This window comes from Scatophagus argus, chromosome 11, assembly GCF_020382885.2.
Source record: "Scatophagus argus isolate fScaArg1 chromosome 11, fScaArg1.pri, whole genome shotgun sequence".
NCBI classification, from domain to species: domain Eukaryota; kingdom Metazoa; phylum Chordata; class Actinopteri; family Scatophagidae; genus Scatophagus; species Scatophagus argus.
In genome coordinates this window covers 4,519,560-4,532,401 of record NC_058503.1, presented here as the reverse complement: position 1 = coordinate 4,532,401, position 12,842 = coordinate 4,519,560, and the positions used below count along the sequence as shown (strand labels likewise).

General features: G+C 41.7%; 1 protein-coding gene across 6 annotated transcripts; it reads right to left on the bottom strand.

Moving 5' to 3' along the window:
* Positions 1-12: 12 nt before the first annotated feature.
* cenpj (centromere protein J) lies at positions 13-12,642 on the bottom strand. Of its 6 annotated transcripts, XR_006844660.1 has the most exons (19): positions 12,405-12,642; positions 11,458-11,867; positions 10,471-10,597; positions 9,500-9,644; positions 9,248-9,341; positions 8,148-8,915; positions 7,083-7,926; positions 6,606-6,738; positions 6,056-6,221; positions 5,533-5,664; positions 5,282-5,419; positions 4,930-5,032; positions 3,979-4,142; positions 3,653-3,742; positions 3,220-3,360; positions 2,751-2,835; positions 2,323-2,385; positions 2,106-2,173; positions 1,964-2,012 (listed from the first exon to the last, which is right to left on the bottom strand). XR_006844660.1 is itself a non-coding variant. In XM_046403714.1 (18 exons), exons 2-18 carry the CDS (start codon positions 11,830-11,832, stop codon positions 1,380-1,382), a joined length of 3,819 nt encoding a protein of 1,272 aa, XP_046259670.1. In that variant the 5' UTR covers positions 11,833-11,888; positions 12,405-12,641; the 3' UTR covers positions 13-1,379. The 6 variants fall into 6 exon arrangements, 5 of the variants coding, with proteins under 5 accessions (XP_046259670.1, XP_046259669.1, XP_046259671.1 ...); XM_046403714.1 differs by lacking the exons at positions 2,106-2,173; positions 2,323-2,385 and adding an exon at positions 13-1,572 and having other exon boundaries at positions 1,892-2,012; positions 11,458-11,888; positions 12,405-12,641; XM_046403713.1 differs by lacking the exons at positions 2,106-2,173; positions 2,323-2,385 and adding an exon at positions 14-1,572 and having other exon boundaries at positions 1,892-2,012; positions 12,405-12,640.
* Positions 12,643-12,842: the final 200 nt, after the last annotated feature.

Genomic DNA, 12,842 nt, shown 5'->3' with positions numbered 1-12,842 from the left:
CACACACACACACACACACACACACTTTGATACGCAGGCTATCATGCCGAGTTCTCCTGCAGAGGTACACTTTCACAATAATTAAGAAAACAGATTCATTCAGAAAAAGATTCATGATTCTAAATTTATAAAAAAAAAAGTTAAAATTTATTTTACAAAAAATATATAATCATCTAAGAACATAAATATGCATTTAACATATTTACAAATTAAAACTGATGTAAACACTTAAAACCCAAAGCACTGCACACACAATAAGGATATATTCCTGCTTGACTTTCACACACAGGTGACATTTTGGTTCTGCAGAGCATTTCATAATTTCCAGGACTTTAATGAAAATGTACTTTGTACGTTATTGTTAAATTATTCAGATTTGTAGGACTGAATGAAGTCTGGTGGTAGATCATTAGCCAAAAATGTCCTGGTCATAAACAAAGTGTCTTATTAGACTAAATAAGGGATTTCGCTGCAAAACTTCAGATACCTTTTTTTGACATGAAACATCCTTTGCATCACTGATCCCGCCAACAAAGTTCCTGTTGACAAAACGTGTGTATCCTGAAGTCCAATGACTATGCCTCAAATGTTTGAAACCTGCATTCTTTACAGCAGTAAAGAAAAAAATTACTTTGTTGGCACATTGCTAATCTCCAGGTGGACTGCAAGTTTACAAAAATTCAGTCTGATTCAGCTTCAACACACAAAGTCTCAAGGCTCTCTAATGTCCAGCTAGTGTGAATGTGCTTTACTTCTCATTCAGGAAATAGTGTTTATGATAATGCACGACTGAACATTTAGCTGCTGTTGTTAGTATGTTAGCTATTGCAGCTTGTGTTTACAAGCTTAGCTGCTTTTTGTATCACTATAGAGTAAATTTTGGACAAAGTGTTTGATTGGACATCTACATCACTCTCATTCCTATCCACCCTTTTTTCACAACAGCTAATTTGACAGGGAATGGGAACAGGAAATGCAGATGTACAAATAAAAACTACAAGCCAAAAAAAACAGCTGAATTCCATTTAGGTAAGCTTGCTCCAGGGTTTGGTACTGACCGTGTCATCACAAACACAATCTGTTTGAATACCTGCCCGCCCCTTCAAACTGAGCCAGGAGATATGAAACCACCTTGGCAGGAGCTCATTAAGAGTTCTAACGAGCAGGAGAATCAGCTTGCCCTCTTTCAAATAAATCTCATTTACTGTGGATTGTCAGCTGTAAATTTGGCTCTGATTTTGGCAGCATGCAGAAGTACTAAGAAGTGAGCTGAAATAGAAAAGAACTAAATCCCAACCAGTTAGCCTCTGACCTCCCTGTAGAGCAGGAATCATGGTGTTACTGAAGTTATCCTCAGGATCCTTACAGATACCGTGTTTCTACATCCTGTTGTCCACAATTACATTGCCATCTTTGTCTTTGATCCTGAGCCGTCCGGTGGGGTAGCGCGTTTCCTGCCTGCCATCGGCGTAGACCGTCTTCACGGTTCCGTCTGGATACTCCCTCCTCTTGTATTCGGCCGTGTGGGTCTCCTTCTGGCCTGTGTTGAAATGGATCTCCTTTGTGCCGTCCCTGAGAGAGGCAGCATGCATTCACAGTCACTGTTTTAGTTTCATTTAAGGTGGAGGTAAGTGACATTTCAAAATAGAAACTCATGTCATCAGTCTGAATCAAACGACAGCTCAAATCCGTCTGTCCATCCATCCAAAGAACAGTGCAGCATGTAACACATGCAGAAAAAAGCTGAGAAACAAACATCAGCTTACTTAATTATGGGAAATAATTGTGAGTTACTGCCTTAGTACATCTATACATCATGATAATTTTGGCTGAATGAGAACTCCCAACAACGGGGGCAGTAAGCTGAGCCCCAGCTGCAGTTGTTACTTACGGGTTGACTTGTATGATGGTCCCGTCTGTCAGCACGCTCTCCTCCCTGCCGTTGGGGAACAGGTTCTTGACAGTCTGGTCTGGGAAAATGATTTCCTTGCGGCCATCTGGGAAATGCTTTTCTGAAAAGAAAAGAAAAAGGTGTATAGTGTACATTAAAGTGTAATCAGAACCACAGTGGGTTCAGTCACTGATGTGCAATTTGTGGTTAGCACCTGCCAACTGGATTATTAAAGTGAAATTAAAGGTGCTGCACAGCAGTGAGTCAGGAGTCGGGGCCAGGCTTTTTGACAAGGAAAGAGTAGGAAGAAAAATACAGAAGGGTCTATCAGCAGAACTGACTGGACCAATGAAGTCGTGTCTGTAATTCAGACAGCACACTGCTTGAGTAGATGGAAGATGTTCTGCAGCACCAGGGACTGGACTTACAACCTCATGCAGAGCTGCCCAGATGGAGTGCACATCCGATTCAAATGACCAGCTCATCATTAAGCTCTGCAGAAGCCAGATAACAACCCATTCATTTGAACGAATGAGGGAGATGTCTAAAAAATATAGGAAAGATAAACCTTTAAATGCAGCACTCTTACTAATAGTATTTCTATACTGTGGTACAGCTATTTTTTTTCTTCAATAACATATCTGAGTACCACTGTCACAATTACTCCCTGTTCACTTAAAGGGGGCACTACATGTACCCTCTGAGCACTGAAAAATTATTCACCAAGTAGTGCCCTCAAAAATCAAAGAAGAAGGAAAAAAAAAAAGAGTCGAGTCCATGTCATGGTCCTATGCTAGGGTCGATGGTTTATTAGTGTCTGATATTTCAATTAACTGTGAGAGTGATTGTCTGTTCTCACCAGTCTGGTTGTTGGGGAAGTGCAGGACCTCCATGCCATCTGGGTAGGTGATGTGTGTCGTCTGGGCTTCAGCGTAGTAGTAGATCTGAGCACAAAGAGCAGAGCTGCGTCAAGCGCATCGCGGCGCATGTGCACCCTTATGTTAACAGCTCTGTTTTTCCTACTGTAAGCGCTCCAAGTACACAGAGTCAAATCAGTTGTCAAATGGCTGGCTTTGCAGTCTGTTTAGTTGGGCTGAAAAATGCTAATTGATGTTTTGTTCAGTTTTACTCATGGAGCACATTTGGGTTTAAATCTCAGCAAAGAAGGTAATCCCAGCTGAGCATAGGAGCAGCACAAAGCCATGAAAACTCATCATTGCATCATGCGTCTTTTTATAGGAGCTTGCAATAATTCCTGACTGGTTTTCAAATCTCAACCGAGAAAACCTGACTGGGGAAAGCTATGAGACATGTCAGAAATGTCTCACCACTCTCTGGTCGGCCGTGATCTGTTTGGTGTCTCCGTTGAAAAAGGTGACTTTGACTGTCAGTCCATCTGCTGAAACCTCCTTCCTGGTCCCGTTGGGGAACGTTATAAGGCGGTCACCACCGGTCAGAACCTTCTCTATCTGGGAGGATCACAAGCAGAGCTCCATCAGCACCTTCTAACATCAACAACCACAAACAAACTCTTGTTAAAGATCAAGTAATGTTTCATCAAAGTTGCTGATCTTTGATTGTCAGCTGTTCACAAGCACAGACCACAGATTATCCTTTGAGATCCAAGTTAAGGCCACCTGATAAAAGTATTCCTGCTTGACAGTTTTCCCCAGTGGAGTCTCAGGCTGTTGAAAACATCTTGTCTTTTCTCGAGTTTTCAGGATTTCACACTCAAAATGACCCATCTTTCCACTTTCTCACCTTCCCATCAGGGTGTGTGATAACCTCCTGAGCTGATTGTGGCTCTTCAGCCTCACCGCACTCTGGTTCTTTTGGCAGAGAATCTCTTTTCTGCAATGAGAAAAAAAAACAAAAACTTCTTATTCACAGGTGTAGCGACTGAGCCCTGACAGACAGCCAGCAGCATGTTGAGGCTGCCTCAAATAACACTGAATTAGCTGTTGTTAGTTGCCCAGTACACCCAGTATGCTACATTTTCCCCTCTGTGTTGTCCCTACACAAATAATATGTCATAATGTGTCATCTCTTTTGGTATATGTCAGTAAATATGCTCCAACAGCACTGACCGGAGAGCAGCTGTGTGAGTTTTCTTCGCTTGGCGGTTTGTCCTGATTCTTGCTGGCGGGTGCTGACCTCTCCTCTGTCCTCCTGCTGGGCAGTGAGGAAGAAGAGGAGGATGAGGAAGAGGAGCCTGGCCCTGCTGGCTTCCTCAGGCTGCTCTTTATCCCTGCTGACACATAACAGAAAAATCTTGACCATTCTGAATTATTAAAACACAAGTTTTTAAGTTATGCACAAGACTCATTGCATTGTGCATTGAAGGCTGATGAAATGAATCATGAACTCACTCTGGACTTTCTGCAACTTTGATCAAAGTTTTTTCTTAATTTTATGACATTTTATAGAGTAAACGATTAATTGTGAAATCAGCAGATGAATCGACAAAGAACAAACCTGACATTATCATTTACATTAATAAGGTGGACTTAATAACATAGTTAGCTACATACACAGCTATCAATAGACCAACATTATATTCCGCTGGAGTCGTGTTTGTCTTCACTAACTCCTGAGAGAAACATCAGGTTCTGTAGCTTCTTAATGCCTCATTGCGTCCAACACTTAGTCTCTAAATGTGTCTGCTGTTTGGTGCTGTGCAGGTAGTGAGTTTTCTAGCGCTTTTCGCTAAAGACGGTTGCTCGCTGCAACCAAAGCGGTGAGAGCGAACCAAAACGCTCATCACAAACCGACAGGAACGTCAATACAAAACTCAGTAACATTAAGGAGAACTGCAGTTTGGTGATAACTTTTTGTTGGTTCATCACTACAACATAAGCGTAAGCGAAACAACCAACTGGAGGCTGCTTGGACTACATCCATCATACATTACTTTCAGTCATTACTTATTTCATCCTAAAAACTAAACAGCCTTATGAAGTTGCAGGTCTGCAAAAACCCACATGTCTTCATCTATGTTTGTTCAGCAGTAGAGATCACCATGTGAATGGAAAGCTTACCTGTAGCACCCTGACTGTTATCCTTGGAGCTTCTTATAGTGGTCACAGCAGTGCTATTCTGTGGAGGGATGCTGCTGCTGCTTCCTCTGGAGTCAAGAGGACTCTGAAAAACAGAATTCCCAATGTCAAAAAAAAATATATATCTGAGACAAGGTTCCACACAAGTCTGGAAATTAAAATGGAATCTGGCCAGTGAGAGATTTGGGGTCTGCCAAAGAGACCTGATGCAGATTTACGGCTTTTTCATAATTCCTCCCACACCTTCCAGTCACACGGATTTAAATTTTTTAGTTCAATATATCAGTCCTTTCAGGTAATGTCTAAGCAAAGCAAATAGTTTAAATGCGCTTACAGCAAATTTCACTCCTTTAGTCACAGATGGCACACTGTTTTCTGATATTTTGGGACCGTCTTTCACTTCCTTGTCCTTCTCTGCACTGACGGGGCTCTTCTTCAAGGCACTGAGGCGGAGCTTTTCCAACAAATGAATCTTAAATTAAAAAAAAAAAGACAGCATGCATCAAAACTTAAAACACATACATCTCAGTGCGTATGTGGATTTACAACTCTCGTTAGAAAAAAGCTAAGAGGCCAGGTGGGCACCTCGTCTCGGAGAGCGGCGTTCTCCTGCCTGAGGGAGTCGATCTGTTGCCGCAGCCGGGTGTGTGTGGATGACCAGCGACTCTCCCTCCCCCTCAGCTCTTCCTGCAGGGAGCTTAGCTGCTGCTTCAATGCCTGGCAAAGAGGACAAGGATAGATTCAAAGGGAGTCCCACCTATTTCAACATTTCACACAACATTTTCTTGTGCGGCTGAACGGGTGAGCTGCTTTTTCAACTGGTATTGATTTTGAAACACAGCATGTACAGTAAAAGTACACAGTATTGTACAGTATCATCGAAAGCCAAAATGATTTCATTAATTGTTTGAGAATAGCAAGGTTAATATTCTGACTTATGCCAATACCTTGTAGCAGCAGATATTCAACTGATGGTGAATGGCTCCACATTGCATTCATGTACATGGAACTAAGTTAACAGTTGCACACCCGTCATTTTTTAAAGAAAGTGCATTTAGAGTGAAGTCAACTTAACTATCCTATGGAGCAAGTTTTGTCAGTGTATCACCTGGATTTCCTCTCGTTCCTTCTTGTCGGGCATGGCTCTGGCCACCGCGGCGTGCCTCTCAAACAGTTTGCGTTCCTTCTGCAACTTCCTGTTCTCCTCTTTCTTGTACTCTTCAAACTTGACCAACTCTTCTGCTTTCATCTGTTCAAACTCCAAGCGCTCTTTTCTACAAAAACAACAACAAAGTAATCACACAGGCAAGGAGATATTACACAGCTAATGCTTTGCAAAATGTTGGAATGACTAATTCAGAAATCCTAAAACTTGACTGGAACAAGCCATAAAATTCTGAAAAAAATTTGGATCTTTAAAGACATAATTGATGTTACCACAAAGAAAACTTTAAGAAGTTATCAACAATTTTACTTAATCATCTCACATAAAAAAATATGCAAAATTGACCAAATAAAATGAAGAAAATTACAAAAAAAACTGTAAAACAGTGTCAAGCAGGAAATCAAGACTGATTCTGAATGTAAACCTGTTTTGATAGGTAAGTCAAGGGGTATTAAAACATTAAAACAACATTAAGTGCAGACAGATATATGACCTGAGATTCTCCTGGTTTTTCTCGTTCTCTTGTCTGAGTTTGGTAAGGGCAGCGTTCTCCTTCTTGAATCTCTCAATCTCAATCTCCAGCTCAACCAGTCTCTCCCTCAGCAGTCTAGACTGGACCTGCTGGCCTGAGGAGGAGGACACACACACACACACACACACACACACACAATCTCAAGTCTGTTTCACTCTCTCTGCTGTGGTCAAAATGAACAAAGTGGTTCATATCATAGTCCTTGGAGCTGAATATCTTTAAGCCTTGTGCTGTTAGTCTTATCTAAACAAACACATTAATTGAAAAATAAGAACCATATTGTTCGCCAAAATAAAAATAAGTTGCAAAAAATTGTTGTATGTCTATGGGAAATTTATGTGTGAACAGCAATGAAAATTTGCTTCCTGGCTGAATGTTTACTCAGAATAAAAATACTGATACAGGTTAAATTTAAAAGGCTAGAAGTTTTTGTCTCACCTGTCTCCACCTCTGGCATTTTGGATTCAGGAGATACAGAAGCAGCAGCAGCAGCAGCAGGAGGAGGAGGAGGAGGAAGAGGTGCATTCTGGGCCTTTGGCTTCAGGGAAGGGAACAACTTTGTCATGAGCTGGGAGGCAGGAGGAGGAGGATCTGGCTCCTGATGAGCTGAACCGATACCTGTGCTCTTATCCACCCCCACAATTTTGCTTACTGCTACCTTCCTCAGCAGAGTCCGCTCTGGTGGGGAGATTCCAATGGCTGTTAATTTTGGAAGTCTTGTAATTTCATTGGCTGCACTGACTGCAGTGTCCTCCAGTTCGTTCCATGTGTCGTTGTCATCAAACACAACCCTGTTCTGCTGCCCGTCTTTGTCCTCTATTAAAGTGGACTCGTCGGCATAGCTGAGTACACTGTCGCTCTCCCCATCGTCAACTTGTGTCTCATCTGAAGTGTCCCCATCCTGATAGGACCGCTTGTCGTATGGCGGGTTAGGCTGTGCAGGGAAGCAAAGAGTGCTAGGAAACAAAGGTGGTTCGACCACCACTTCCTGGTCGTCAATTTCAGAGACGCCACAGGATGAAACATCAGAGTTCCTTTGCCTGTCTTCACTCCCACTGTCATGTTCCTCCTCATCCTCAGTGCTCACTTTGTTCTTGACTGTATGGTCTCTTACCAGAAACCCATTAAAGTTCGTGGAACTGCTTTTACATGCCACAACACCACTACTACCAACACTACTGCACCTATGAACTGCACCTCTGGGAGGTGACTTAATGGGAGTGGAAGAGAGCCGTCGTGTGTGGAGCCCCCTGGCAGCCTGCAGTCGGTCCATCTGAAGAACCTACAAGTACAGAACACCGTCTTTAAAGTCCTTAAAGTCAATAGGTGATAACAACAAGACATGTGGGATTTCTTTTTTAAAACTGCAGTAACCGTTTTTTGGCCACCTGGGGGCAGCAGAAAAAAACCAAAAGTGTAGGAGCAGGAATTCATAAATAATCAGATAACACCCTGTATACCTGACTTAAAACACAAAAATCACTAATGAGTTGAATAAAGTACCTTCATAACAAAGGAGGAGTTGGATGAGAAGGACAGCTCCTCAGCTGCTTGCTCCAGCAGCTCAAACTCTCCGAGCTCCACGCTTTCCAACTGCCGGTCGTGCTCCCAACGTTGGAGCTTCTCCTGGAACGACAATTCAAACGAGTCCTGTGGAACTCCATCTCCTCCCTCTGATCCTGTTCCTCCTTCTGCTGATTCCCGTCTTGACCCACAACTTTTCTCTCTAGCTGCATCATTTTCCATCTCCTCTGGCCCTCTTACCATGCCCACCTGTTTGGTTACAGGGTTTGGCTGAGTATTGGTACTTGTAGCCTGAGTTGACAGACCCACACGCCTATTATTCTGCTCCTTTACTTGCCCCAGTTGTTTGGTCTGTCTAACCTCTGGGTCAGTTTGAATCAAGTCTGATATTTCAGTGTTCTGTCTTTGATGACAACCCAAAAACTTTGTCCATGCTGCTTTGTTCTCAGCACTGATGTCCCGGGGTGGGGGACTGAGATCTTTCAGTCTGTTTTCCTTGTTTAGTGTTGCAGTTTTACGCTGGACAGGAAGCCGCTGGACACCATTTGTGCTCCCTCTCTGGAGAGCTGCAGGCTCTGAGTTGCTGCGGGAGATTACTCTGGCCTGGAGTTGTGGTTTGGGGTCCTTCTTCACCTCCAATTTTGGTAACAAGGCTTTGCGATTGTTGGTAAATCTTGTGAGACCCTCGCCTCGCTTCAAAAAAGCCCTCTTGGGAGGGGCTTGTACAGATTCCGCCCCATCTTGGCCCTGTTAAGGTGACGACAAATAACGTCGTTATAATATGAACTGCATTACATTTATTGCATCATTAGCTTAAGATATGAAAGCTTTCTTGAATGCACCAAAATGGAGATGCTGTGTTTGTAACTACAGAGCCATGTGACAGTAACACAATCAGTCTAAACTGAGACTGTTACACACAGTCTGCTATAAATCAAATACATGACTTAGAATTTAATCATTGGTGATCTAAAGAATTTAGACAAAACTCTGATGCTTTGAACTACACTGTCCACTGTGTTTTAGCACTGATTGATGATTTTTAACTTCTTGTATGGAGACTTGTTACATTCTCTGACCTGCTGTTGTTGGGCAAATTTCAGCCTCTGCTCCTCCAGCCTCAGCTGCTCCTCCAACAACTCCTCAAATGTCTTCTTCTGACCCCCAATAGGTCTAGAAGGAGGTGCACACACAAGACCAATGTATGCATACAGACAAGTTTGTCAAGACATACACTTAAACAAAAGACTAAACATAAGGTTGGTCTTGCTTGGTTTATCTCTAAAATCTAATTTTAACACTAACTACAGTACTGGAATCCAGTAATTTACCTGTCTTGGAGGTCTTTATCTTCTGTTCTGTTGTTGTCCTCAGTCAAAGCCACACCATTAGTTTGTATTAACACGTCATCAGGCGCATGGCAAAGGCTCGTATCGACATGCTGTTCCTGATCATCTTGTGTGGAGTTCCACGTGCCTGTGGGAAACACACACTGAAGTGATCTACTTCCACAGCCATGTGGACAATCTGAGGAAAGTAAGCGTAGCCTTTAGCTGGCTGTATTGCTCTGAATGCATATTAGGCTTTAACCAATATGTTTTTGGTTTTTACTGCCAAAACCAGTTTCAATTATTAGTAGTCAAGGAGACTGATAACTTACTTTTGAAACCATCTTACTTACTGTCAAACTTTGGAAAAACCAGTGATTGAATGTACAGTAACTAAGTATATGTTATTCAAGTAATATACCTTTTACAGCTTTAAGGTACTTATACTTCAGTTGAGTATTTCCAATAGCTTTGATTTAGATACCTGATTACACTCTCCAAAACACCTTAATGAAACAAAAACATTTTTTTTTTTTTGCTAAATAACCAGATAACACTTTAACCAGGTTAAAGTGCTATAAAATCAGGATATGGGGACTGGACTTGTGTAATTAACAGATTGTGATCATAGAATTCTTTGGGATCAAAATAAATTTCCTCAGTTTTTTGTGTATTTAAGACCAGGTGATTCATGTTAGAGCAATAAAAAACTCCCTTCTGTATGACAGATGTTTGTATCATTCTACCTATACAGTAAACTTGACATAGCAGAATTGATTGAGTATTTGAAAATATAGTTCTGCAAGTGCCTGGATGAGCACTGATTTGCGTAAAAAGAACAGGCGAGCTGACACAACCATATGGAACTCCAAAACTCATCTGAGATCTGAAATACATTTATTTGATACTTTAAGATACTATTTACAGTGCAGATTCAGATTAACACAAAATATAAATACTGTTCTCTTTTGTACCTCCTGTGCAGTCCTGGGATTCATTCATCATTCCCAGCAACCTTTGCTGCTCCTCCTGTAGGTGAAGCAGCTCCTCCAACTGATGGGCTTTTAGCTGCTCCTGCATGTGCTGCTGCCATTTTCTCAACTGCACAAACACACAATTTTATATTTTAATTAGTGACGTATGTAGCACTAACCCAGAGTGTCTCACAGCATTTTTCAGTAGGTTTAAAGACATTTCAACTACACAGCTGGCTTCAGACTGCTGCATGATTCATAGTGTGTCCTGTACACTGCCACTAATTCCACCTTAGTGTTTTCCATCATGCATATTTATTTGTGGGTGCTCATCACAACTGTACTCTGCACATGCTGATAAGTTACCATATTAACATGCTAACTGGCTTGCATGCACACACCTCCGTCACTATTTGAGTCCTTGCCAACATAAATAGCCTTAGGGGAAGAAATACTAATAATAGCAGGACAAGGCAGAGTGTGTGTGTGTGTGTGTGTGTGTGAGATTGAGATGGAAGGCATTAAGTTATCAGGAAGCAGTAAGATAATCGACACCAAAGTCTACACAAATTCATGTTTTTTGGGGGGGTTTTTTAGAACACAAACAGATATCCTAAGATTAGCAATGAACATGTTGGGCAGAGCGATATACATTTGATTTGATATGCTGAGCTGTTAAAACTATGCATACATATAAATAACTAAGGTGCTCATTCAGCCTCAGTCTTGTCAGTAAAGACCACTATAATTAAAGGACTTTCTCTGGGTATCAACAGAATATATCACAACATCTATTTATATGTGAAAGATCAGCAGTTAAATCTTCAGGCACATGGCCATGCTATTGGATTTCGTAGTGGGAACAGCTGTCAATTTCAGCTAAGATGGTCGGGTATCTCAAATATTAGAGTGGGAGGAATCCGAATGCTAAATTCTTTGTAGTGTTTAATTTGACGACGAGATTATAAAATACAAAAATGGCCTTACCTGTTCTAGTTTCATCGTTACAGGCAGATTTTGTGATTTGCTTGCCATCTCATCCAAACTTTCCAACTCTCCATCTGAATTTCTCAGAGGCACGGAGGACAGATCGTTCACTGGCCTGTCAGTCCCAGTCGTCTCTCCTCCAGCAAATCCATCCACGCCGAGGCAGCTGCTGTCTGCCGAGGCAGGCAGAGGGGCGAAGTCGGAGGCAAAGGAGTCGTCTGGCTTCAGGGACGGGGATCCTACTGCAGAAGTGTGCCGCAAAGAGCCAGCCAAGTCCGAACGGGGGTTAAGGATCACCCCGGCTCTGGTGCTACTTGGCATCCATCGGGCCAAGAAGTCTGCCTGTAAGAACTGAAGCCCGACTGGAGATGACATGATGGCCGCGCCGTCCCAGGCAGGGCTAGCTAATCCTGGATTTGAACGACAGATTACTGTGACAGGTTAAGGGTTAATCACACCGTGAATAAACAGCGCACAACACGCTCTAGATGATGCCCAGATCCAAGAAAACTATATATAGTAACCGATTTACTTTGAAATAACATTAGCTAATTTATAAGTATCTGGCTTCGACTGATTAAACGTTAACGTTACACCTTAGCAGCGATGTCCGTTTTAAATGAGCGTTTGTTTGGCTAGCAACAGCGCACGAAATTAGGCAAAAGATGGGTTATGAAGAAAAAACGACTGAATCTCTGACAGCGTGAGAGCATTTATGACATGGAGCTAACTATACCTATCTCACAAAGTTCGATACTCTTAGTAAGTGTCGGTAGATTTTTCGGTACATTTAAAAGGCACGGCATCTTTTACGCATACTTGGTCGTTGTTAGCAGGTTGCGTTTTACTTGAGATTTTAAAAAAGTTGTTTTATAGGTTTTACATTGCAGTGACAAGGCAGAGGAATTTACTATATTAATAAAAGTGTCACAACACATGTGATTTACCTGTAACATAGACGAAAAGCGGTGTCACTGGAATGAAGTTGTGCGTTATAAAAACATAACAGACAAAAAGTTTCGAAGCCTGCCGCCATATCAAAACAAAGCCCGCGAGAGGTTAACAAGACGACCGATTGGGTGCCGCATTATGGGTAATGTAGTTCAACTGTATTTTAAAAAAAAATATTTCGGTTTCGTTAATTTTATTTAAATTTGTCGTATTTCAGACAATGATAGCTAAAACCTATAAACTGCACGTTATTAGAAAATTAAAAGTCAAACTTATATCGAGTAATATTTTAAAAAATCACAAAACCGAATTCGAATTATATCCGGCTTCCCAAAAATATTTCACAATAAAGGTCAAGTGAAATTTGGCCCTCTGTTACGTTTTAATTTTACATATTAAAGTCCATGTAGCAGGTGCAACTATAAGTTATATTA